Raw genomic sequence first — 25,478 nt, forward strand, 5'->3', positions numbered from 1 at the left:
CATAAAACACATATTTGTCGAGCTAATGAAAAGGAACACACCTGCTGTGCAAACACATACCTGAATAATGCTGTTTACATTCTTTCATTCACTGTACAAGAGGAGAACGTTTGCTCTGGGGATGGCTTTGCTATCTTTTTGAGAAGGTAAAATGTTGTCTTCATTATCGAAAAACTTCTACCGGCATCGGAAAATGTGCACAAAAACACAAGCATAACTTTTCTTTAATAACGTCAATTTGCCCAGTACTTTGGTTTACAACCAAATACCTGCAAAACTACCGGCATCCCCATCACTCTCAGCTGTACTGTGCTGATAAGCAAATGTTAGCATGCTTACTTGCTAAACTAAGATAGTGACTATCTTACTTATTACTTATTATTTATGAATTACAGTGCATTACTTTGTTCACTAACCTAGTTTAGCAAGTTTTTTGATGGTATTTTTATTTAAAAAGAACAGATAGAATATACTATATATATATATATATATATATATATAAAGAACATTATTCACAGATATTTAACATAGAGCATTTTCACTTTAGTTTTCACTTGGTTCAAAATTGAGTAGTACGAATAAAAAAATAATATAAAAAATAAAAAACAAATTGTAAATAACAAATAAATAAATGAATAAATAAATAAATAAATAAATAAATAAATAAATAAATAAATAAATAAATAAATAAATAAATAAATAAATAAATAAAAAAGCCAGTAAACACAAAATTAATAAAATAAAACATACATACAGATTAAGTAATTAATTTCACATTTCGTATAGGAGAAGATACATATACATACTATGAAATATAAACAAATTTGTGGATTGAAGTATTGGGTAAATTGACATTATGGTAATTGATGGTGCTTAAAGAAAAATTACAGGATCATCAAAGTGAATGAAATTTATTGTGAAGTGACAACGAATTTATCCTCTGGGAACCATGAATGAAAATCTATCCAATAGTTCACCAAAGTGGTGGAGCCACAGTGGCTAAAATAAATGTATTTTTGTGTTGCGTCGCTTTAAGTTTTGCTCCTTGAGGTCCAACTGTTTGTCCCCAGTGGATCATTGGCTGCAGCCCACGTTAGCATGCATGATGTTGACTGATCTTATTGCTACGGAGGAGATAAATTTAGAGCTTAAGCAGGCGATGAGGACTCTCTCCGGACAACATGCTGAGACATGTGTTGCGTTTGGCCTCTGACCAAAAAGGGCGAGCCGGGGAGCAGATGGCAAAGAGAGAGGAGAGAGGCAGGAGGTCAGCGGTCTGCATGTAGCCCTCGGTGAGGATCCGACATATGGTAAACCAGACCAGAGAAAGATGATGGAATACAGAGTATAATAATCTGTTATTTAATGTCAAATGTAAATGTCAAAACAGCTTTGAGCTTTACAGTCAAAGCTCGATTTGTGCCTCTGAAAACTGTGGCGTAACAGCAAACTGTATCCAGTAAAACATGAGTCAGGACCTTTTTCTGGTGAATTGGCAGCGGCTCGGCAGCTCACCACAGAAACATTCCTCTCATGAAAAGCTTTTCCTGTTGTTCCCACAGTCGTCTCCAAACTCAATACCCCATGGAGGGCAGCAGTGAGCCAATGTGGAAAAGTTTCACTGAAATAATAATATACTGATGGTGGATCGCATGAGAGCTGACGTGAAAAGTAGAACTCATTAGTACAATAAGGATGCACTATCAGGCAGTGGTCCAAGCTGAAATAATAGCTTTTAATTTGGTTAAAAGTTCTTTGTTTTTAACAAAAAAGCATTAAAGTGAGACTCTGTAATTTTCGAAAGAATACACATTCTTCTTCTTAAAAACTAATAAAACTCACCATTACTCAGTCCAATACACCTAGGGATTTTGCTGTTGCAGTCTAACTTGGTCTGGTAGGACCAGATTATGGTGGCTAATGTTACAAACGTTGCTTTAAAGTCTTAATAAATAATAAATAAGGATGTTTTTCCAAATTTAACTTTGATTGTTTCTTATTTAGTCATGAATATTTAATGTTGTAGTGAAGATTTGAAACAGAGTTTTGGGGCTCTTTAAATCACACACTGAGTTAAATATTACAAGCCACAACTGAAATGATTTTTCAGTGATCTTTTCTACACATAAGAGAATGACTATAGCACATAAATAGTATATGAGATGATGATGAGAAAATCTAATAATGCAGATATGAACACCAGGAAACATTTATACATTTATATATATACACATATGGCCATTTTTGTCGCATACCTTCCGTACTTAAGTTACGCCACTTTATGTGTTGTTTTAACCCAAACGATCTTTTCCTAAACCTAACAAAGTAGTGTTTGTTGCGTAAATTCCATAGTTGAGTTACGCCACTTTCGGTGTAGTTTAACGCAAACCACGATCTTTTCCTAAGCCTAACTATGTAGTTCTTTTCATGCATGTTCCGTACTTAAGTTACGCCACTTTCGGTGTTATTTCAACCCAAACTACGATCTTTTCCTAAACCTAACTAAGTAGTTTTTGTCGCGTACCTTTTGTACTTACGTTACAACACTTACGATGTTATTTCAACCCAAACCATGATCCTTTTCTAGACCTAACTAAGTAGTGTTTTGTCGCATACCTTCTGTACTTGAGTTACGCCACTTTCGGTGTAGTTTAACACAAACCACGATCTTTTCCTAAACGTAAGTATTTTTTGTTGCGTACATCCCATACTTAAGTTACACCACTTTTGGTGTAGTTTAACGCAAACCACAATCTTTTCCTAAACCTAACTAAGTAGTTTTTGTCGCGTACCTTTCGTACTTAAGTTACAACACATACGATGTTATTTCAACCCAAACCACAATCCTTTCCTAAACCTAACTAAGTTGTTTTAAATCAAATACCTTCTGTACTTAAGTTACACCACTTTCGGTGTTATTTCAACCCAAAACCACGATCTTCTCCTAAACTAAATAGTTTTGTTGCCTAAACCTAACTAAGTACTTTCCTGTGAAGACGGAAGTTTATTTCGAAAAGACTGGAGCGGAAATTGACACGACATTTGTAGGAAGATGCATGAAAAATGAGGTATAACTTTTCAAAAGATATCATACGATACCGTTGTATGAGGATACATACAAAAGGCTCTACACTGTTATACTTCGCCTCGCTGTGTCAGCATTTTAGATTAAGCCACATTTTCCCACCAGTTCATTCATAATGAACTAAAGGCTTGTCATTAAGCTCAAGCCGTCTGCACGAACACGTTCTCCTCTTCATCCTCTTTTCTCAAGACCTTCAGCACAAGCTTATTCTGTAAAGAAGGAAAAAAAACGCCCATTGTTTCGCTTTCAGCCCGTCTCTATTTTACAGCTGTGCATGACTGATTGTTTGAGGCAGGAGGATTGGGGGGGAAACAATGCGCCACCAGTTTAGACCTATTGATCTACACGCTCCCAGTCTGCGTCCGTCCCAGCTGGTCCTGCAGGAAAATGGTGGGGGGGTTGAGGTTAGCGGCTGCTCAAACAAACACACCAACAACTCGGGGAAGCTCGCATTTTCAGAGAACTTGTGTGAGGATATTCTGTGGGCGAGCAGCAATGAGCTTTATTGAGCTGTTGCCTGAAACAACTCACTTCCACCTCGGCCTTGACTTCACCCGGTTCAATACCAGGCAGTCGATTGCACATAAAAAGCAATATGTGTGTGATAGATGGTCATTCATGCTCAATCGAGTTGCCATAACAGTTCACCCAAGCAATTTTATTCCTTAATCAAGATGAAAAAAAAGATGGCTCCTACAAAAGATGGTGATGAATAGAGTCCATCTCTTTCTAAGCCTGTTACTGCAGACGGATTAAGATATTTATTCTGTTTTGCACCGGAGAGTGGGCTTAATATTAAAACTATTTATCAAAACTGTACGTGAGGGAAATCCTGATTGATAAAATAGTCTTAGGATAGTTTGCCCTTCATGAATCAAAGTCAAATAAGCAATCGAGAGCTTTTTTTTATCCACTTATTTGTGTGAATTTATGAAAAATGTCCAACGAGGAGTGGCTTCCAGCTCCATTCCAAAGCACACAGTTTGTCAGCCGTCAGATTAACGGACTGGGAGTCAGGTGTAAACAAAAGAATATGACGCTTTTCTTCAAACAATTCTTGTCTTTCGGGACGGAGCTGCCAAAGGCTACAATGGAGCTCAACCTTTCCATGTGCCAGATAGGAGTGGCTTCTTGTCACATTTATCCCACATAAATGCCAACGCCGTATGTGTGCGTGAGTCATGTCTGTGTCAGAGAGTTTTATATTAAACAAAGGAGTTTACAGCCATGCTAGAGGCTCTGTGAGTACTAAGACAGAGTGGTGCTTTGAGATTAATGCTACCATCGGCATGCTAACAGGCTCAGGTACTGTAGGCCTATAGTGTTTACTATGTTCACAACCCAACCCTGTCTCCAACAAAATTACATTCCCAAACTGTCATGGACATTTTCAAAGGGGTCCCTTGACCTCTGACCTCAAGATATGTGAATGAAAATGGGTTCTCTGGGTACCCACGAGTCTCCCCTTTACAGACATGCCCACTTCATGATAATCACATGCAGTTTCAGGCAAAAAACATCTAATTTAGAGATTAATCTAGAGGAAATGTCAGTAGGATTCATACTCTGGGGACTATGAATGTCTGTACCAAATTTTGTGCCAATACATCATGTAGATGTTGAAATATGTCACAGGATAAGTGAAAACGCTGTCTGTACCAAATTTTGTGCCAATACTTCACATAGATGTTTACATATTTCACAGAATAAGTGACAACTTTGACCTGCTGGTGGCGCTAGAAGAAAAGTCGGGGGACTGCCAAGTCAAGAGGATTCATCCTCTGGGGACCATGAATGCCTATACACATATATATATATATATATACCAAATTTCATGGCAATCCATCCAATAGCTGTAGAGACATTTACAGTAAAAATGTCAACCTCATTGTGGCACTTAAGGAAATGTAAGTGGATCACCAAAGTGAGTAGGATTCATCCTCTGGGGACCATGAATGTCTGTGCCAAATTTCATGGCAATCCTTGCAATAGTTGTTGAGATATCTCATTCTGGACGTGGTGGTCCAACCAACACTAGTATGGCTTAAAAAAACAGTGTGTCTGAACATCTGCAGACCATAAGGACACCACCTTGGGAAAACAGCGGAAATCACCCACAGCACATCTGAAATCAATGTATTAGCTCACTTCACTTCGCATACTTAAACAACATGGCTGAGTACTGTAAAACTTGTTAAAACATTGTGGGACACATCCAGACAGGGTGGACTGCAGACTTGCTAAAGACTGATTTTCTGCCAGCTCGGCCGACCAATAGGGAGTGTTTAAGACCAGGCGCTCTGGTTTAGTGGGATTCCTTTCTTATTACAGTATCTGGGTCAGGCTAAATACTATTACAGTACGGACCCGGCGGTAGAATTAAGGTTCAATTGCCACATATATGTTGTGTTGTTTGTAAGGGTCAGTGTTGAAGTTGCTTGGTGACAAAGTGTTGTAATTCAGTCCCTCTTCTCCACCGCGCTGAGTTATGTCCTACATTTCCCAAATGCTTTTCAACAAGCCTCGGAGTGTGCGTGGACATCACCGTTCAAATATGTGTGCACGTAAGTGAGAGTGTATGAAACGACAATGGAGGCAATAATGGTTAAAAAAAGCAGGTTTATCCAGTTGAGAACAAGCAATGCTCGACATGTCAGACGTTCTGGTTTATGAGGCTATGCTCTGGGTGGAGAAAGTGTTATTTGATCCACATCTTGCACAGCAGACAACTCCCTAGTGTGTCTGGTGGAAATAGAAGGAAAACTTTACTCTGAAAAAGATGCCCTAGCTCGCTGTTTAATGATGAGGGATTGACACCAAAGAACAATTGCAGCTGTTGTTTTGCAGGAAATAATATGTTACTGTATCCGAATGCAGGAACAACATCAGATAAGACTGAAAGAAAAACATTTTGGGGATTTAGTTTTTTGCTTTCTTACAGGAGTTAGATGAGAAGATCGACACCACACTCATGTCTGTACACTAAATACGAAGCAATGGCTTGCTTAGCTTAGCATAAAGACTGGAAACAGGGAAACTGCCAACAGCAAAGGTAACAAAATCGACCTATTAGCACCTTTAAAGCTCAAGAAATAACATTTTGTATCTCGTTTGTTAAATCCGTACATACCTAGGCTAGCTGTCGAACTATTCCTTTAACATGTGTAGGATTTAGTGGCATCTAAGTGGTGTGGTTGCAGATTGCAACCAGCCGGGCGATACCACAGTTTTGCACTCTGCGGCTCACGTTAGCGCAATTTCCCAAGCGTGTCGGAGAACTACGGTGGCCTTCAGATAACGTAAAAACGCTAAGCGCCCTCTCTAGAGCCAGAGTTTGGTTTGTTCGTTCTGAGCTACTGTCGCAACTCCGTGAAGAGGACCCGCTCCCGATGTAGATATAAACGGCAATTTCTAAGCTAACGAAAACACAATGATTCTTATTTTAAGGTGATCATACACTAATGAAAACATAGTTATAAATATTATATTCCATTTCTCCTTTAAAGGTAACGTGTGTAGGATTTAGTGGCATCTAAGTAGTGTGGTTGCAGATTGCAACCAGCTGGCGGTACCACGGTTTATCCACTCAGGTTAACGCAATTTCACAAGCAGTCGGAAAACTACGGTGGCCTTTAAGTAACGTAAAAACGCTAGGCGCCCTCTCTAGAGCCAGTGTTTGGTTTGTCCGTTCTGGGCTACTGTAGAAACATGGTGGACTCCGTGAAGAGGACTCGCTCGCCATGTAAATGTAGATATGAACGGCTCATTCTAAGCTTACGAAAACACTATGATTCTTAGTTTCAGGTGATTATACACTAATGAAAACTGCTAATACGTAGATCCCCCGAAATGTTACACACTGTTCCTTTAATTTGGAAGGGTAAAAAGACAGCCTGGGAACGTAATTTTGTAGGAGACAGGATTGTGTGTTACTCCACAGGAGCCAAGCTAACATTACGTTTGCATCTTTTTTTATTCTCATACAGCTTATTTGGTTCTTCAAACAGTTAAATTGTTGGATTTGTTTTTACATAAATGCGTAAGTATTTCTGTGAGATCACGTTGTAAAAAGAATAAACTTACTATAAACATCATACAGACTTGAGATCAAATCTATGAAGGCTGTTACTCTGCTCTATATTGTAGCTGCAGTATGTCCGTCCACTTAGAAATATGAGAAGTGAGTCTTCAGACTTAACAAATAAGACTTATCTAATATAAGAAAAGTTCCCTCAATGCAAGGAGTTGTGTGTCGTCTTTCATCTCCGACATTTATTTTTCACCTGACAGCCCTGTTTTCCTGCCCCTGACAGCCTCATACATCTCAGCCCTTGTGTATGTGATGAAGTCATTGCGTGATATATAGGCTCGCTGTGTGAGGAAAAGCAGTCTGCATGCTCGGCAGCCCTCCGGGGGGAATTCAACCCGGGCCTGTACGACATTGTCTGCTCCCAGCGATACTGTACGAGCTGATGTTGTCTGACTCACAGAGAGCTGTTTGTTCCATTCAGCTGCTACAAAACCTGCTTTTCACTGAGATGTCAAGACGGTCGGGACTCGTGTCCAACTTGTTTTTCTGAGAGGAAAGACTGTTGTCATACTGTAGAGCTGTGTAAAAACTATTCAACCCGTTTAGTAGGGCATCTACGGTGATTGTTTTCTCAGTATTTTTTCTTTTCCATGTAACTTGTTGTCTCTCAATGAACAGAAAACACTTCACTTCAATTCCATTTGCATTTATTCTAAAGGGAAAATATATAATTCAATAAATATTGCGGCAAACAACATTGGCAAAGACATTTGAAGGTGACATCAACATTCAAGAAAACATGATAATGTACACGGGGAGGAGACGACAGATTAGAAAATCAAGATAAGCGTTGGACCACCGAGCTGCCAAATGTGACAGCGCTGGCATTTCAACAAGATAATCGGGAAGTTACATTAAAAGTGCATCAAATACCTTTGATATTTAAACAGCTCCTTAATTGCACTGTTAGGGGGAAAAACACAAATGTACACCGTAAACAACACTGTTTCTCATTTTCAAATTAACACCATTTGTTGTTTGTATTATATTTTAAATACAAGTTCGTGAGTGAAGGCCCGGTCACATTAGGAAGTGGAAATTGTGAATTACATTTCGAGGGAAACGCATTTTGTTGCGGATCACGTTCACAAAAAACACAGGAATTCCACATTCGAGACCGCTGTTCGTGTCCCGTGTGAAACTACAAGTAAATTATATTAAATAATATTTTTCGACTAAACCTAACCAAGTAGTTTTGTTGCGTTTTTGATTTGTTTAAATTTCGTAGTCATTTTAAGCAAAACCATGATGTTTTTTTACTTAACCTAACCGAGTCGTTTTGTTGCCTAAACCTAATCAAGTAGTTTTGTTGCCTAAACCTAACCGAGTCGTTTTGTTGCCTAAACCTAACCGAGTCGTTTTGTTGCCTAAACCTAACCGAGTCGTTTTGTTGACTAAAACTAACAAAGTTGTTTTGTTGCCTAAAACTAACCAAGTAGTTTTGTTGCCTAAACCTAACCGAGTCATTTTGTTGCCTAAACCTAACCAAGTAGTTTTGTTGCCTAAACCTAACCGAGTCGTTTTGTTGACTAAAACTAACAAAGTTGTTTTGTTGCCTAAAACTAACCGAGTCATTTTGTTGCCTAAACCTAACCGAGTAGTTGGGTTGCTTTTTTGTTTTGTTTTGTTTCTACATGATTAAAACTGTTTAAAACTGTGACCATAATCCGCGAGAAAATACGTTTCCCCTGAAACGTAATTGAAAATGCAGTTTAGTTGTATGGAGACGTTATTTTGACCCATTCTCCAAACCAACGTCACGTTAGCAAGCTAAAATGATCTTGTTTATTGTCAACCAGCTAATTTTGTTATTGATTAATCTGCTTATTATTTTCTTGATTAGTCATTTAGTCTATAAAATGTTAGAAAGTAATGAAACCAGTTAATTGTCTGATCCCAGTAGTTGCTGGCGTGCGTGACCGGGCCTTTATGAGGATTTAACCAACAGCAGAGTCTGAACACTTGAAGGAAAAGCAAAGCAGAGAGCTCCGATGTTTTCAGAGTCTGATAAACAAGCTTTAATTGTTGCTTACATTTCCACTCCCTCCCTGAAGTGCAGTGACTCACAGCTCAAACTGGCTGTCAGCCTGTCAGGACGCTTGTCGGCCCATTAAGGTTTTTAAAACGTGTTGCGCAAGTTATTTGTGTTTTGTTGTTTCCAAACAGTGTCACTAACTGAAGGGCCAAATTGTTTATCACGTGGACTTGTTGGCCTGAAGGGTGACTACAGCTTTGAGTCATTCTACTTACGAAATACAGAGGAGTCCATAAACCTGTCAGTTAACCACAGTTAATCTGTCATCAGAGTGTCTGCAGGTGTTGAAATAAACGGGCACAAAATGTCTGCTACAAACGTGCAGTTACGAACGCAAGAATCGTTGAGGATCAGCAACTCAACAGGATGAAGCTAAAATAAAACAATGATGCAGTTACACACCAATGACTTCACATTATACCGACAACATATCAGAGACAGGGGACAAACAGCGTCAGGACCACGAACTTCCTCTTCCAATGTCCTCTGCGCTACAGTTACAGGAGCAGGGGGTGAGCGTGAATCAGTACGAGTTGGTGTTTAAGCCCTTCGAGCAAAACCTCTTTGATCCAGCGTCTCTTTTTTTTTTCCTGCGAGCAGCAAACCCCCCATCGCCGGCTTTGGCTCTCATTCAAAAGATCACATGTTCTTCCTTTACGAACGAGCGTCTCCTCATGACATCACTCCTCCTGCTCATTTCCTGTCGGCGTGGAAAGCCTCCACCGTATCCGCTCCGTCCTCCCGGAGGAAGCGGGTCACTTCCCCGAGCAGGTAGCTCGCTGACGGATAGCTTCCTAGTCTGGCGGGGCCACATGGATTGGGACGCTACTACGCATTGAGTCTCCACCGGTGCAGAGTATTCCAGTAACATGTACATGAATTGAAGCTTATAAAACCCCTCTCCGGACAAATAAGGGGTCTTTCGCATGCAGGAAAGAGCGTCGCCCCACAGCTTCCTGCTTGCACTGTGCTCTGTCCTCATCCTCAGTCTAATCCGCCGCAGTCTGATCAGTCACATGACCGAGCAACTTTTGGCTTTGTCCTTCCGGAGGTCCGAGGCCACGGCCGCCAGGTCGGGCCTGCCGGGCATGTGTGAAATCCTCTTGTTGCCGCGGGTGGCCTTGCTGCGCTTGACGTTCTTGTTGTTCTTGTTGATGCACGCCAGCGTGGCCACGTGGAAAATGTCTCTGACGCTGTTCTCCGACTGCTGGGCCGAGCACTCGATGTAGGGCGCCGAGATCTGCTTGGCCATGCTGGAACCCTGAGGAGGGAGAGGTCAAACACGGTCAGCGCCGGAAGAAAAGGGCTCGCAGGTCAGGTCATTTTCTAAGCACAATGCCGACAGGATTTTCTCTTAGGGATCAGTTATGGCTTAAAATTGAACACAATAAGCGATTATTCATGAATGAATCCAGTCACAAAATATGTGTCATTTACAGCACTTTTAATGTGCATACCTGGTCATAGGAGACGGGTGTCTGTCTGTGGTTGGACAGCTCCACCAGCGTGTTCAGGTCAGTGCGCAAGTCTGACTTGCATCCGACCAACAGCATCTTAGTGTTGGGACAAAACTCCTGGATCTCCCCTTTCCACTGTGGAGGAAAAACAAAGAAAACCTTTTAATTCATTCAACAGGAGTGGGGAAAATGAGAAATGATCTACATTCATTTAACGGCAATAAAGTGTTCAAATATGCATGTTGGCCAGAACGACCTGACACAACATCCCATGAGTTCAACCCCCCCCCCATCCGTCACCCGTCCTCTAAGTACAAAGGTTAAAGCTGCCACTTCCTGCAGCCCCCCTCACGCTTTCAACCCTGGAAACGAACTACAAATAATCCCCACGCTTCCTCCCTGACTAACAATACACGCTCTGTGATCGATGGTATTTCTCCAGGGGCTTTAATCTGAGGCTAATGTGCCTCAGGGCTGACTGGTTGGCCGGACGGCCGGCTGGTCAGGGGATCAAGATCAACATCCAAAGAGGAAGTTGTTGTACACCTCGTCTGTCACTTTCTGTCTGCACAAACACCACTTGACTACGAGCCAATGAGACCAATGCTAATTCTGATCACGCGCATTGTCTGAAACATGACCTGTGGCTGACACAATGGTAAAGGGATAGTTTGGGTGTTTTTGAAGTGGGGTTGTATGAGGTACTTCTCCATAGTCAGTGTATTACCCCCAGTTTGGAGAAACGTATTTTAAACACCTAAAAAAAATCAGTTTATGCTATATTTAGAATATTTTTGCTGGTTTATCTTGCTATGAAACAGCTGTACAGTCTATGTTTCAAACTGGGAATTGAAGCCGTTATCTATCCGCCAAAGCAACAAGACTCCTACTGGCTTTGGCGCGAGCATAGATTAGAAAAGGCCGTCTGGTGGCAAGGTAAAGCTGTGAAAATACTCTAAATATAGAGTACACTTAAACTGATATTGATTCTTTTATGTGTCTAAAATAGGTTTTGCTGCTGCCCTCGTCCACAGCAGTACATTGCTTTGCTCCCGTGCTGGTACTCCTGTCTGTTTCTCCAAACTGGGGTCGTCATCTATTGAAGGTAATACCCTGACTATGGATAAGTACCTCGTACAACTCCACTTTAAAACACCCAAACTATCCCTTTAAGGAAACACAGTAAACTTAAGTCATGAAAACAGGAAGTTCCTTATAAATGAAGAGCACCACCAGGTGCTTTCCACTGTCCAAAAACAAGGCTTTTACATGTTTTAGCAAAGTCAGATGACTGCTGCTGCATGTCCTGCTTCATGTTCAGTGCACACATGTGGGAGTCAGCCAGTGCGACCACAGTCATCAGACGTTTAACCCCCGGGCAGCTCCATGTGAGTAACTGGCGACGACACCTCAGTTTAAACGTCGGTCAGTAAAGAGCGTTTACTTCCTTCTACCAGACGCTCCGGGGATTTAACACACACTACGGCTTTACATCCTCACATCACAAGATCTGACGCGACTGAGAAAAACCTCTTGACTGCAGACTTGGCCTTTGTCAGCGGATCAAACTAAATCAAAGACTTTACAGTGGAGGAGTGATTAGAGTCTAAAAGCTAAAAGACTTCCGACTGAGCCTATCAAAAGGCTCGATGATCGCCTCTTGAATGAATGTGAAGAGTTACAAACCTTCTTCATGACGCTGTCGAGGGTTTCAGGGCGGCTGATGTCGAAGCAGATGAGGACGGCGTCAGAGTCGGGGTAGGAGAGAGGCCTCACGTTGTCGTAGTACGGAGATCCTGAAACAGAAAAAACAAGAGGCTCATGACAAATGTACATACAAGCACGGCTTTTCATCAAAAACTGATTTTGTTAGTTCTTATAAAAGCTTGCACATGGGTTTTTCATATTCCTGCTTTGCACGTTTGCATTGCCCTGTTGAGAAATTTTTTTTTATCCAAGTGCATACACCAGAAAATTGCACAACTTGTGCCACAAGGATTAGCACAGGTTCCCCGAATTCAAGACTGTGACGGTAGAAGGGACTTTTTTTCCCAGAGGCCTAAAATTCCTCCCTGAAAAAAGGAAATACCAGCAACTAAACTCTACAGAAAAACCACAAACACATTTCTTGAAAGCATGAAAGCGGCCAAATCACCGCTTTCAACTCTAAAGCATTTCTGACAGTTATTCTCATATGGTATGATTGCAGCTCAGCCATAATCCCTAGCAACTAGGCGAGGAAAAACAAATAATGCCGCATCAGTCGAAAAAATGTGCTGACTACGACGTGATCACTTGTTGAAGAAATCCTCTCCGGAGAAACGGAGAACTTCAGAGCGGGAAATGACTGCCATACTCCAGATTGAAACCATGTGTGAGGGAGACGCCCATCTCTCTCCGGCAGACTGAAACATCTCCGGAGAGGAAGGGAGGGGAGGGGAAGGGAGGGTGAAGGGAGGGGAAGGGAGGGTGGAGGAGGGTGGCGTAATGTCAAGGTGAGTCAAGATCACATGACGAGCTCGAGCTGACCACACACAACCGGCTGCCAAGAATCTGGAGAATTTAGTTTTTGGTAAATGAAGGTTCCCCTGGGAGGTCTTTTCCAAACACTGCCGTGGAGAAAAGCCAGGAATGTGCCGCCGTCATGTGCACACACACACACACACACACACTCTCAGGGATCTAGTTTTCCTAATCTAAACAGTCTGGATGGGAGACGACACCGTTTATACAATCTGCGCTTCCTTCCAGGCCTGGGCCTCGCACAACAAAGCATGACGATAGCTGATGTGTGCACAATAAACGCAGCGCTGCTGCATACAGAAATCTGAACCGTATCTGTGTCCACAATCGTACATTCCCAGAGTTTGAGCCGGTGGGGGGGGAGGAGGTCAAACGGGCCGGTTAGATCACTGCTACATCCAACGGGGACAATAAACAATACTGTGAAAACTGTAGGCCGAAACCCGACAGAGTGCAACAAAGTCACATTTAAATAATATAAGAAATGATATTAGAACATAACCTCTTTGTTTGACCAGGGTTGTGCCACTGACTACTAGGGCTGGGACGATTCACCTATATCCTGATTCAATACTATCACGGTACTTGGGTGTTTAGCGATTTTTAAGTATGGTGTTTTACGGTGTTTTATGATGTTCTGCATGTGCAATCAATGCAATTATTATTGTGTTTTTGTCATCAATTATTACAATCATAACAAGCATTTGGGAGCAGGACTGATACAGACATAAAATGCACATGCATAGTGTCTCTATTTCATATTGTAAAACCTTTAAAAACATTTTCTTTTGTCCCCGGGACGCCATTAGTACGGTACATACGGTTACCTGCGTTTCTGTAGAAAAACGAGTAGCGTCACGTCTTCAGAATTTTTTGCATCGACTTGGTGTGGAAGTATCGGTTCTCGTGACATCCCTAAAGCGACGCTGGAGCGCTTTGTGTTCACGATATACAGGTTAAGCGAACTGCAACATGGACCTGAAGCGAACCGTACTCAAGACCAACTCCCGAGTTCGGTTCGTTTCAGAGGAGTCTGAGTTTTTTTGGCACCCAAAAATGCTGAATCACCAAGTGTGAAAACACCCGATGCATTTTACTATTCCAAAAAACGCCAGGAACTACACCGAATAAATTATTCTGATGTCTTGATCTGAACACAATGTGTTTCAGATGAGAACAGGCTCGTTGCTTTCCCACTCCCTCCCCGAGGATATGTTGGAAAGCCGCCTGATAGGTGACACCACCGAAACAAAAAGGCCCGACTCTGAGCCGCTATCATCGACACGACATGGGAAGAACAAGGCGAACAGGAATGTGGGATCCCCGCAAGAATTAATTTCCCATTTTTCACGGCTGTCTCACAATCAATCACGACCGCAATGCATTGTTTGAAGGTTTTCCTTTTTTTGTGTGTCAGCCTTGACTGCCTGGAACCAATCACTGGGAAAATAAGACCCTGCGACTGAAAGGGTAAGCTGTAGATTCAGTTGACATTTTACAATGAATTGATTGGTTTGACCAATGAAGGGAGACACACATATCTGAGTTGCTGGGTGCAGTGTGTGGTTTCCATGCACCTCTGCACATATTCCTGTGAATTTACCTGGTGATTAAAGTATTTATAGCTGCAAATCCTCCGAGCGCATCTCAGCAAACCAAACACAAACAGGAAACTTTACCGGAGGATCAAAATGTGTCTCTGTGCAGGTCTGTTAATGGTGTTCAGGAGACTTTTAATAGGAGACGTTTTCTCTCTTGTCTGCCGTTTGCTGCATTAGGCCTGCGTCTGGGACTAAACTAAACGTTGAGGTCATCGTCCTGCCAACCGGAAAGATAAGAGGAAATCCCACCGCTAGCACACACACACATACACACACACACACACACACACAAGACCTGGTGACCGTCATCTAATTAGCTTCTGTCATTGTTCTCCCACAGGATCTCTAAATCTGGAAGGAAGACACACGCCCTGTCCTCCCTGTCCGTCCTTTAAACACACACTCCACCGCCCTCTCGCCTTCTCTTAAACATATATCCCCCTTGTGTCTTGCTCGCAGCAAATGAATCCACAATGACAAGAGAGGATTCGATATACTGCAAGACAATACTTAACGTCCACTGTGGTCCTGATGAAAAACTTTCCATGACTAAGCAGGAAGAAAATGTAAAAATGTTCTTCCTTCCTGGTTTGTTAAAGAGGAACTATTATGCTTTTGGGCTTTTTCCTTCAGTGTGTTAGATCGTTTTTTGTGCATGTAAAAGGTCTGCAAAGTTACAAAGCCCAAAGTAGGGATGCACCAATACGACTGTTTCAGTCCTGATACCGATAATGATACCTGGACTTTGGGTATATACCGAATAAACCGTGCTTAATTACTAAGCTGTATGCTTCATTGTGTGGACGTGACTGGGATCTGAATTGTATTAAAATAACAAATCGTGCACCAGCAACTTTGTAAAAACAAATTGGTCTAAACTAAACGGAAAATATAAATGACATTGTTAGTATATAAACATAATTGAATTAAAAATATCGGCCCTATTGTCACGAATACCCGATCCAGCTATTTGAGTCAGTAACGGCTCGATATCCGGTCCGGTATCGGTGCATCCCTAACCCAAAGTCCACGCCAAAAAGAGAGAAACACTGCTCCTGAACTGCCTGAAAAGCCTGGCTTGAAGTCCCGCCTTCTCTTCCGTAACGTAGTGATGTCACCAAGTAACATATTCGCATTACGGCTAGTCTGGCACGCCCTCAAACAAAGCTAATTAAAGCGGAGCTGGAGCTGAGTCCGAAGAGTTTGGTTCGGTTGACCAATCACAACAGAGCGGGCCAGCTGACCAATCAGAGGAGACTGGGCTTTTTTTGGGGGCGGAGCTCAAACAGAGCGTTTCAGACAGAGGGTGAAAAGAGGCACAGCTAGTATGAGAAAAAAAAAGTGTTTTTTTTAACATTAAAGCATGTAAACATGTTCTAGTAGAAACCCCCAAAACAGGTATGCACCTGAAAATAATTATAATAATAGATCCTCTTTAATGTGCTTTTTTTTCAGGCTGATTTCCACAACAGCTGGGATGAAAGGCACTGCTTAATGCAGCATGAAACGAGTTGGAAAATGCTCTATTCATGTAATGTGACTCAATATTCAAATCCCCAGATGTTCCCTGACTTCCACCAAAATACAAAAGATTCTGGTATTTCCTGATGTTTTCCTGCCTGAAATACAGTTCTGAGATATTCCATGATGTTTTAAGACATCCCCACTTTTCTGTTGCACAGCCGTCACATGAATGGCTTACAGACATGGAAATGTACTTTATCTCATGCAGACACACACACAGGCCTGAGGTAAGCCAGCTGCGACCGACAGACTGGAGGTATGGCCAACAGGTCTGCAGGCCTGCTGATTTACTGCATAGCTAACATAGCTGAGCAGAGCTGGGCTGAGGGGCTGGTGAGAGCATGTGTCTGAGCGGAGAGGCGTTAAGCCTTCGGGGACACCTGTGGAAACAACAAACGGACGACAGGAACGTCCACCCATCCCAAACCGCTCGGCTTAAATATGCAACGTCTCACCAGCCAGACACATTCAGCGTCAACAGAGAGGAAGGGCAATTTAAACTGAAGTAACCTGCATCAACATCAGCTGTAGTTGCTGTGGTTACCAAGATATCTGCTGCTGCAAACACATTGGTAAAGGTATCTAATAGCTAATATATACAGTATTAGAGAGATGGAGAGAAAATGTTGCTAAACTATTAGTACTACTTTCGGCATGGTTCCGGGAGGATGGTGATAAAAGTTTGTTTAGAGGTCACAGAGAGCCAAGAGTGCGAGGTGTTCAGCGTCAAGACCGGACGCGGATTGTAATGTCAGGTGTAACATCACACAGAAAGTCCTTCAACTACATTAGCAGACAGGAAGCCTATTAATCTCTCCCAGGATCCCACTGTCCTTAAGTTCATACACTGTATCGCCATCGCCCCCGCCCCCGCCCCCGCCTCCGCCTCCGCCTCCGCCTCCGCCACCGCCACCGCCACCGTTTGCTCAAGGCTCTCTCTCTGCAAATTCCAGCATGATTCGATTTCTCCCTGGAAACGAGGTAGCTCTTTAGTGAACTTCTCTTTCACTCCGCTATAAGGATCCGGGGCCTGCTGGGTACAATGGGGGTCTTTGTGAAGAAGGAAGTAGAAACCTTCAGTCTGAGGAATGCCAGACATGCGGCTCCAATTCGCTGAGCCTAGAAATGTGATCCAACGCAACAATGGCCGCCGACACAAGAATGGAGGTGGGGGGCGCAGCGGCGGAGGAGCTTACCGAGCGCATGGAAAAGTCTCATAGTTCAGCTGTCTGGCGTTACAGGAGAAACACATGCAACATGTTCTAGAAATGGTAATCTGGGGCTTCTCTATCATTATCTTCCTTTAAAAAACTTCCTGTTGTTCCAAAGTGGGTCATCTTTTAATGTGCAAAGTCGGCAGCTGTTCAAATCAACACTCGAGATAAAACAACAAGATCTTTCCCTCAAGGTTCCCCGGGATACATATTATCAAATGAGCTCCGTGGGGTCTAACACGGGGTCTCTAGGGGAGTCCTTGATGTGAGAGTTCCTGTGTTGTTTTTCCTGATAAGATTTTTTATTGAGGCTTTTATTTGTCCTAGCTTTGGGAAATTGCCGAGGAAAGCTGGAACAAACACCTCACGCTGATTTGTGAAGTACTAAGCTGGTTCATACCGTCCAAACAAACATAAGCACATTGTGAATATTTCACCAGTGCAAAGGTGTCCAATCTGATTAAACCAATTCTGGGATTAACGTCGAAAAGAACAGCAATTTTAAAGCTGCTCTAATCAATATTTTAATATAAACAATGGGTCAGATGACTGTAATGATGATGATAAACCCACCAAATAGCAGACAGACACAGTTAGCAACTAGCTGGTGAATACGATGGAGCATTTAACAGCTAAAAAAAGGAGATGGTGGAGACCAAACCAGAGCTAAAAGGAGTGAATACTGGATTTATATTTATTCTGTGGCCAGAAACATAACCCTAAATGAATGCTACTGTTGCCCCGTATCTGCTCTGGATGTGTAAATAAGCAGCTGTTTTCTAACATGTTAGCCATATGTACGTCAGTGTTGTGTTTACAGCTTGTTGTGCTGCAAAAAAAAACATTTATGCAGGTTTAAGAATCAATAAATCGTTAAAAAAAAGTCCCTTTTACAGCCGACGTCATGATTAGACTACATCATGGTGTTAGCTGGAGGCAAAACAAAGGAAAGACTGGAGGCAGTTGCATACATTTGAGATGACAAACTGTGATTCGAGGCTCTAGTGAGCTACGATATGAATATTGTAAGACCGTCTCCAACACTAACACTAACTGAGAGTGAGTGACTTATTCAGTAAAACTTTCCTTCATAAGAAAACAAGCCAACAAAACTTGCTAAGCAGCGTTAGCTAATGTGTTGAGAGGATGATTCTGCCTCCTCCTACTCTCTGGGTGTTTGTTTACTAACAGAAAAGAGGTCTATATGATTGTAAATTAAATATCTTTGAGTCGGAAAAGCAATTATAAGACATCACCTAGGGCTCTTTTTTCCTCTATTTTCTGACGTTTTAATAAGGAAATCATTCGTAGCTGCAGCCCTGCTTGTGATTACCTCCTTTAGAGGTTGTGAGATGGATTTTTGCTCATTTCAACTGGATTGACAAGAGGCCTCGGGCACACAGCCGCCGAGCCACGGGGGTCGTTCTGTTTACCTTCCTCCTGTTTACCGCTCCACACCAAACACCTTTTTCTGCAGCTCATTTAAACACACAGGCAGACAGCATAAACCGCTTCCTCTGCTGCTGAAAGACGTGCGAAGGCATCAAAGGCTGCGCCCAGGCCTCGTCGGGCCCCACCCTGAGGCCCAGGAAGCAAAGACAAGCACGGGTGTGAGAGGGGGATGGTGGGGGGACAAATGGAAAGCAAAGGCATTTACCTTTAATGACCTTAATTAGTGCCACAACCCTCCCTTTTCAAACACCAACCATCTCATTAAGCTACTCATCACTGCAGAACAAAGACAGTGGGTAGGTGTGTTTATGAAGGAGAGGGGGTTGGCGGTGTTTGTCTTCAGTCTTTGTCCCGGTGCATGCTGGGGTCAAACACAGCACACCTCAGGAGATAAGGGATCGATCAGAATGGCCGATGGGCGTCTCTACAAAGGGACCAGTCAAGCCGAAAGCCCTATCAATCAGTCAGTGGGTGCATGCTGGGTGGGGGAGTCTGGCTGCATGTCCACTGATCTAATAGGAACGGCGCTCTCCCCCCCCCTCTTCGCCACCCCATCCCTCGCTGTTTTATGAGGCAGAGAGAAAAAGAAAAATGGCTCCAGGCGGTCGGCCAACACGGCGCAATAAAACTAAATTCTCACTCTGGCCCGACTTTCATTTCTTCGCCTTTCCACTTCCACAGCACACACACGGCGTCGGAGGGTGAAAGAATGTGAAATTTGACCTCCTTGTTTTGTTCGCCTGAGCCTAGAAAATGAGCATCGCTTACTCTGAAGTGTAAAAACACAGCAACAACTTGCTTTTACTGCTCAGAAAAAATCTAATTCTGATCTTTTAAAGTTCGACAAAAGCAACTCAAACATCGTTCAGGAATTCCAGGCCGAAGACCCGCAACAGCTGGCCGTCTGCTTGTCCCCGCCCCACCACACACACACATGCTCACACACACACCATACGCTATTCACTGCTGGGCTATTCACTGCCGGGCATTGATGGATGGGAAGGTTTTGAGTTTGTTTACACACACGCACTCACACACGGGGGGGGACGCAGCAGCTGGTTTGGACCCTGAACGCTAAAGTACGACAAACAAGTGATAAAGCTGGAGCCGGGGACACGTGTTGCACAACAAAACTTTCCCCGAAAACCGAAAGTGTGTTCTCCAGATGTGTCATTATGATTTCTTTCCCTGTTTCTGTTTTTCTCAGCTGGGAAAGAATCCAGCACTTTGATGCGTTTCTGTGTTAACGCTCGACTCTGCTAAACGGTTCTATGTAGGTAAAAGGTTCCTAATCAGAGGGGAAACGTGTCTGGACTCAGGGGGAGGATTAACCCAGCTTTATTGATTAAAATGGGTCATTTCATTATTCAGAAATGCAAGCCTCTTTATATCACATGATTTTTTTAGGGAAATACCTCAGCGTCAGAGTTAATTCATGAAGATATGGCTCAATTTTAAAGCAGCAGTGGGTAGAAATGGAGCAAATATGATTAAAAAAAAGCTATTTTTATAAAGCGGTCACTATATCCTGACAGTAATCTGATTAAAATCATGTGCCTCTGTGTCCTCCGGTGCTGCAGACCGGAGGAAAACAACCAATCAGAGTCTCAGAGCAGCTGTCAATCACTCATAAACTCCGATCAAACGATCAAACTAGGCAGCGCTGATCAAATATGAATCAATATTCTCTTACTATAATGCCTATTTCTCTACTCAAATGTTTTCAGAAACATCTTGTAGTGTAATGTTTAGCTGTAAAATGAGGAAACCCTGCAGCCATGTTGACATCAGTTGAGGAAATACCAAGCACCGCCCACCAGCCAGAGCACAGCCAATAGGAACGCTCTCTCTGAAATGACCTCTGATAGGTCAAAGTCTCCCGTCACGGGCTGAAAACAGAGCCATGAGGAGGTGCAGAAGTCTAGTTTTCTCTCAGAGCACTTGAATTACAATATGCTGAAAGGTTATTATGCCAAAAATGCAGCTTTAACTCTATCTGATCATCTCTAACCAGCAGGAGAGCATGTCCACAGGGGTCACTTGTGCAAGTGACCTGCATGTTTGGACATGTCTGGACATATTTCACCACAACAGATTTACACCCAACACGAAGCGCACAGCACAAGAGAGAGGTGACGGGGCGTATAATTACCTGAGGTGTCCCACAAACTGAGCTCGATCCTCTGCGTGTCGATTTCAAAACTGGCCGTGTAGTTCTCGAACACAGTGGGGACATAGCTCTGCAGGGAAATATGAATAAAAGAAGTGTGAAAAATGAGCAAAATGAGGCTTATAAACAGAAGAATAACACATTATTACCTTTAAATTACAATAATGCACATTTGCTAATGTATAAGGTATGTTATTGCACACTAGCTGATGTATATAGTGGGTTATTCTACGTTTATAATTTAGATTTTTGTATGCTAGTTGTCGTTGTCAGGTATATTTATAGTGTATTCCAATAATCTTTGTATTTTGTATTCTTTGGATATATTTCTTTAGTGTTGACATGTACATTTAATGTACTGTTCCTGTGCATTGCCTGGATAACATGCTGCTCTAACACAATAATATCTATCTATCTATCTATCTATCTATCTATCTATCAACAACTAGTGCCAATACAAGTAAACTTTGATGCAAAATGACCAAAATGAGGCTTATAAACAAAGCAATACCACACTATTACCTTTAAATTACATTAATGCACATTTGCTAATGTATATAGTGGGTTATTCTATGTTTATAATTTAGATTTTGTTATGCTAGTTGTAGTAGTTATGATGAAAAATGACCAAAATGAGGCTTATAAACAGAGGAATAACACAGTATTACCTTTAAATTACAATAACTAGTGTCAATACAAGTAAACTTTGATGCAAAATTACCAAAAATTAGGCTTATAAACAGATTATTACCTTTAAATTACAATAACTAGTGCCAATACATGATGAAAAATGACCAAAATTAGACTTATAAACAGAGTATTACCCTTAAATTACAATAACTAGTGCCTATACAAGTAAACTTTGATAAAAAAATGACCAAAATGAGGCTTATAAACAGAGGAATAACACAGTATTACCTTTAAATTACAATAACTAGTACCAATACCAGTAAACTTTGATGAAAAATAACCCAAATTAGGCTTATAAACAGATTATTACCTTTAAATTGCAATAACTAGTGCCAATACTCATAATACTACAGGACTGTTACCACTATAACCTGCATGTACAGCTGCAACACATACTAATGCATATAGATGCATCCTATATAACCCTGTATGCATGTCCTTCATCACTAGTAGAGCACCAGCCCATCCCTCCCATCATGAGACTCACCTCTGGGAAGCAGTCCTTGGCGAACACGTGAAGCAGAGCTGTCTTCCCACACTGGCTGTCTCCCACCACCACTATCTTACACTTCACACTCTGACTGGGATCCATGCTGGACTTCAGAGATAGTTTCTGACTGCAGCGTCTCTCCTTCATTGATTTCCAGTCGCAAATGAAACGTTAAAGGTCCACAATTCCTGTTTTGTGTTGATGTAAAGGCTGCAGACTGTGTCTCTCCCAGCGTGCTCTGCCTGCTCCTCTGGTGTCTCCTCCTGTTCTGAGCCGGTGAAAAGGGGGCGGCTGCTTTATACCGTCGCAGGAGCCAATCACAGCAGGCTCCGCCCCTCCACGTCACAGCTGCGTCACAGGAGCCTGCAACCTGCAACCACCAACATGGCGCCCCCGTTTGGAATACATACTGTAACTTTATATTAATATTATTATATATTATAGATATATATAAACATAAGAATATATTAACATTATTATATATATATATAATATATGTATATATTATATATATATATATATACATACATAAGAATATATTAGCAATATTATATATATTATATATATATATATATATATATATATATATAATATATATATATATATACATAAGAATATATTATCAATATTATATATTATATATATATATAAATATACATAAGAATATATTAACAATATTATATATTATATATATATATACATAAGAATATATTATCAATATTATATATTATATATATATATATAAATATACATAAGAATATATTAACAATATTATATATTATATATATATATACATAAGAATATATAAACATTATTATATATATATATATATATATATATATATATACACATAAGAATATATTAATATTATTATATTAGGAAGAGATTGAGACTACACTGACTCTTACATGAAATATATAAATATATATTAATATTATAATATTAGGAAAACATCATGAAACTTGCTCTCATTTATTCTGGTCCTGTACATTTACATGTGAATTGTGGAAAGATGTCAATAATTTTATACTTGTTAACATTTTCTCAGATTTTGCACTGTACTATAGAAATATTATATTTGGTTGCTATGATTACAGTGACAAAGACAGTAATGAGTGTAAATTTACCCAAAAAAGCCTAATTTCTTTGTATTTATTACGCTTTATTTACGCTTGGCACACGGGAGAAGTTTCAGTTGGTTGCAATCTGCAACCTCACCGCTATATATGTCGCCAAATCCTACACACTGCACCTTTAATACACATTGTTTTTAAATGAGGCATCTTCCCGCATCTAACGTACATACGCATAGCACAAAATAAGAATAAGAGTAAACAAAGAGTATAGAGTAGCCTTAAGGAAAATAATTATTACATAAATAAAACATAAATAAGACTTGTTTCCTTTAAAATCCCCTGTAATGCTACTGATAAATTTGAAGCACTAGTGTTGCACTACTTACAACAAGAAGGAATAATTTACTCTTTAATATATTCCCTACACTTTAAACAATATGCTGAAAGTGGCAGTTTTAATAAAAAAGTGCTTTAAGATGTTTCTGCTGGGCCGAAGCACAATAAAGGACCCGTCAAGGCTCCTGTAACTCCAGTTTTATCCCAAGGTGATGCAGCAACACAACTTCTTATCACCTTTCCTTAAATCACTCAATTCCTACAGAGAATGAGCCCTCGGGCGCCGTATTAGCTGAACATTACGAGCAGGTATTGATCGAGTTACACACATATAGAGGTTTCTGTTTAGGAGCAATCAAATTGGGAAACCAATAAACCCAGTGAACCCCAGTGCTGCTTATTTCTAGTGAGCGGCTTTCCCTTCATTATCTGTGAATAATGCACGTATACTTATTGAGGCATTCATCCAGAACCTTATGAGAAGGAAAGAGGGGTAAAGTAGATTTCCCTACAGGCTTGATAATGCACCACATTTTCTATCTTTTTCGGAGTGTGAGCAGACACCCTTCTGGAAGCGAGGCCTCATCCCTCAGCCTTCAGGCTACTTCCGCCGTTAATTTTTTTTTACAAATAATGGAAAAACAGCAGCGTTGTGCATCATCTCTCCCCTCTGTGACAGAGTGATTGGACTCTCTGTGTGTTGCTGGCAGTGTTTTTTTTTTGTTTCAGTGAGACAGCTCCACCCTGCAGGCTGTGTGGTGGGAGTCCCGTCTGTTGTGTGGGAGCGCTGCCTCCAGGACGCAACGCTGCCAGGGATTTTACACACTATAGCTCTGCGTGTTTGGCTGCCGTCTCCGTACCATATGCATTTGACCTCATTCATATTCTGGCTGGATCAGAAGAGATTTTTACCTGCAAGGGTTGCAAAACAGTCTAAAAGAAAATACATGCTCCCTAGCTAATCCTTCCTCTGATCTTTATCATTTCTTTATGTCAACATAAATGCAGCTTGCTGAGATTGAAAGGGGCCATAGCAGAGGAGACAGTGAGCAAAACCACATTAGCTGAGGTGTTTACACACTGTGCCCCTGTGCCCTTCTCATTTTTTTTTTCCAGGCCGACTGCCGGTGTGTGTGTGTGTGTGTATGTGTGCTGCATTCTGCTATAGCCTGCAGCGTTGCCAATCTCACTTGGGTGCAGCCACACATTTGGGCCAAAGTGAGACTGTGCAGAAACATCATAAGGGAAAATGTCTCCCTTTTATATATAAGATATCATCAATGTGTAACGCATTTAGGAGATATTTCATGTGTTCCCTTAATCTGCCATGTCTAAATCTACATCTCTGACTTCCTACCAATCCCAATATGCCTTGCAGCAAACCACAGAGAAGGGGTATAAACCAGTAGGCAACGTGGTCTGAAAAGTGAAGCCAATGCTGAAGTGCCTTAAGCGTGCATTCTTTCTAACAGCCAGCAGGGGGCGACTCCTCTGGTTGCAAAAAGAAGTCTGTTTGCATAGAAGTCTATGAGAAAATGAGCCTACTTCTCACTTGATTTATTACCTCAGTAAAGATTATAAACATGAGTTTATGGTCTCAATCTCTAGTTTCAAGTCTTCTTCAATACAGCATGATGTTCATTTAGTAAATTATGGTCCCATTTACAGTCAAATAGACCATAAAGCAGGGGATGCTTTAGGGCGGGGCTACCTTGTGATTGACAGGTCGCTACCA

At 41.5% G+C, this 25,478-nt stretch overlaps 2 protein-coding genes across 2 annotated transcripts in view; both read right to left on the minus strand.

Moving 5' to 3' along the window:
• Nucleotides 1–25,478, minus strand: part of LOC141762593 (uncharacterized) — a 152,876-nt gene that overhangs the window by 103,906 nt on the left and 23,492 nt on the right. The gene's annotated exons all lie outside the window — the stretch shown is intronic.
• rnd3a (Rho family GTPase 3a) lies at nt 7,806–22,601 on the minus strand. Its single transcript, XM_074626507.1, has 6 exons — nt 22,329–22,601; nt 21,134–21,221; nt 12,354–12,463; nt 10,668–10,802; nt 8,765–10,471; nt 7,806–8,440 (listed from the first exon to the last, which is right to left on the minus strand). Exons 1-5 carry the CDS (start codon nt 22,476–22,478, stop codon nt 10,223–10,225), a joined length of 732 nt encoding a protein of 243 aa, XP_074482608.1. The 5' UTR covers nt 22,479–22,601; the 3' UTR covers nt 7,806–8,440; nt 8,765–10,222.

Source organism: Sebastes fasciatus, chromosome 24 (genome assembly GCF_043250625.1).
Source record: "Sebastes fasciatus isolate fSebFas1 chromosome 24, fSebFas1.pri, whole genome shotgun sequence".
NCBI classification, from domain to species: Eukaryota; Metazoa; Chordata; class Actinopteri; order Perciformes; family Sebastidae; genus Sebastes; species Sebastes fasciatus.

What these genes read in the sequence shown, in the direction of transcription:
- rnd3a (XM_074626507.1), bottom strand. Translation starts at nt 22,478, where the DNA reads ATGAAGGAGAGACGCTGCAGTCAGAAACTATCTCTGAAGTCCAGCATG. An exon ending in CCAAGGACTGCTTCCCAGAG is followed by an intron (nt 21,222 to 22,328) that starts GTGAGTCTCATG and finishes ATTTCCCTGCAG; the next exon opens with AGCTATGTCCCCACTGTGTT. An exon ending in CACCCGTCTCCTATGACCAG is followed by an intron (nt 10,472 to 10,667) that starts GTATGCACATTA and finishes CTCCCTCCTCAG; the next exon opens with GGTTCCAGCATGGCCAAGCA.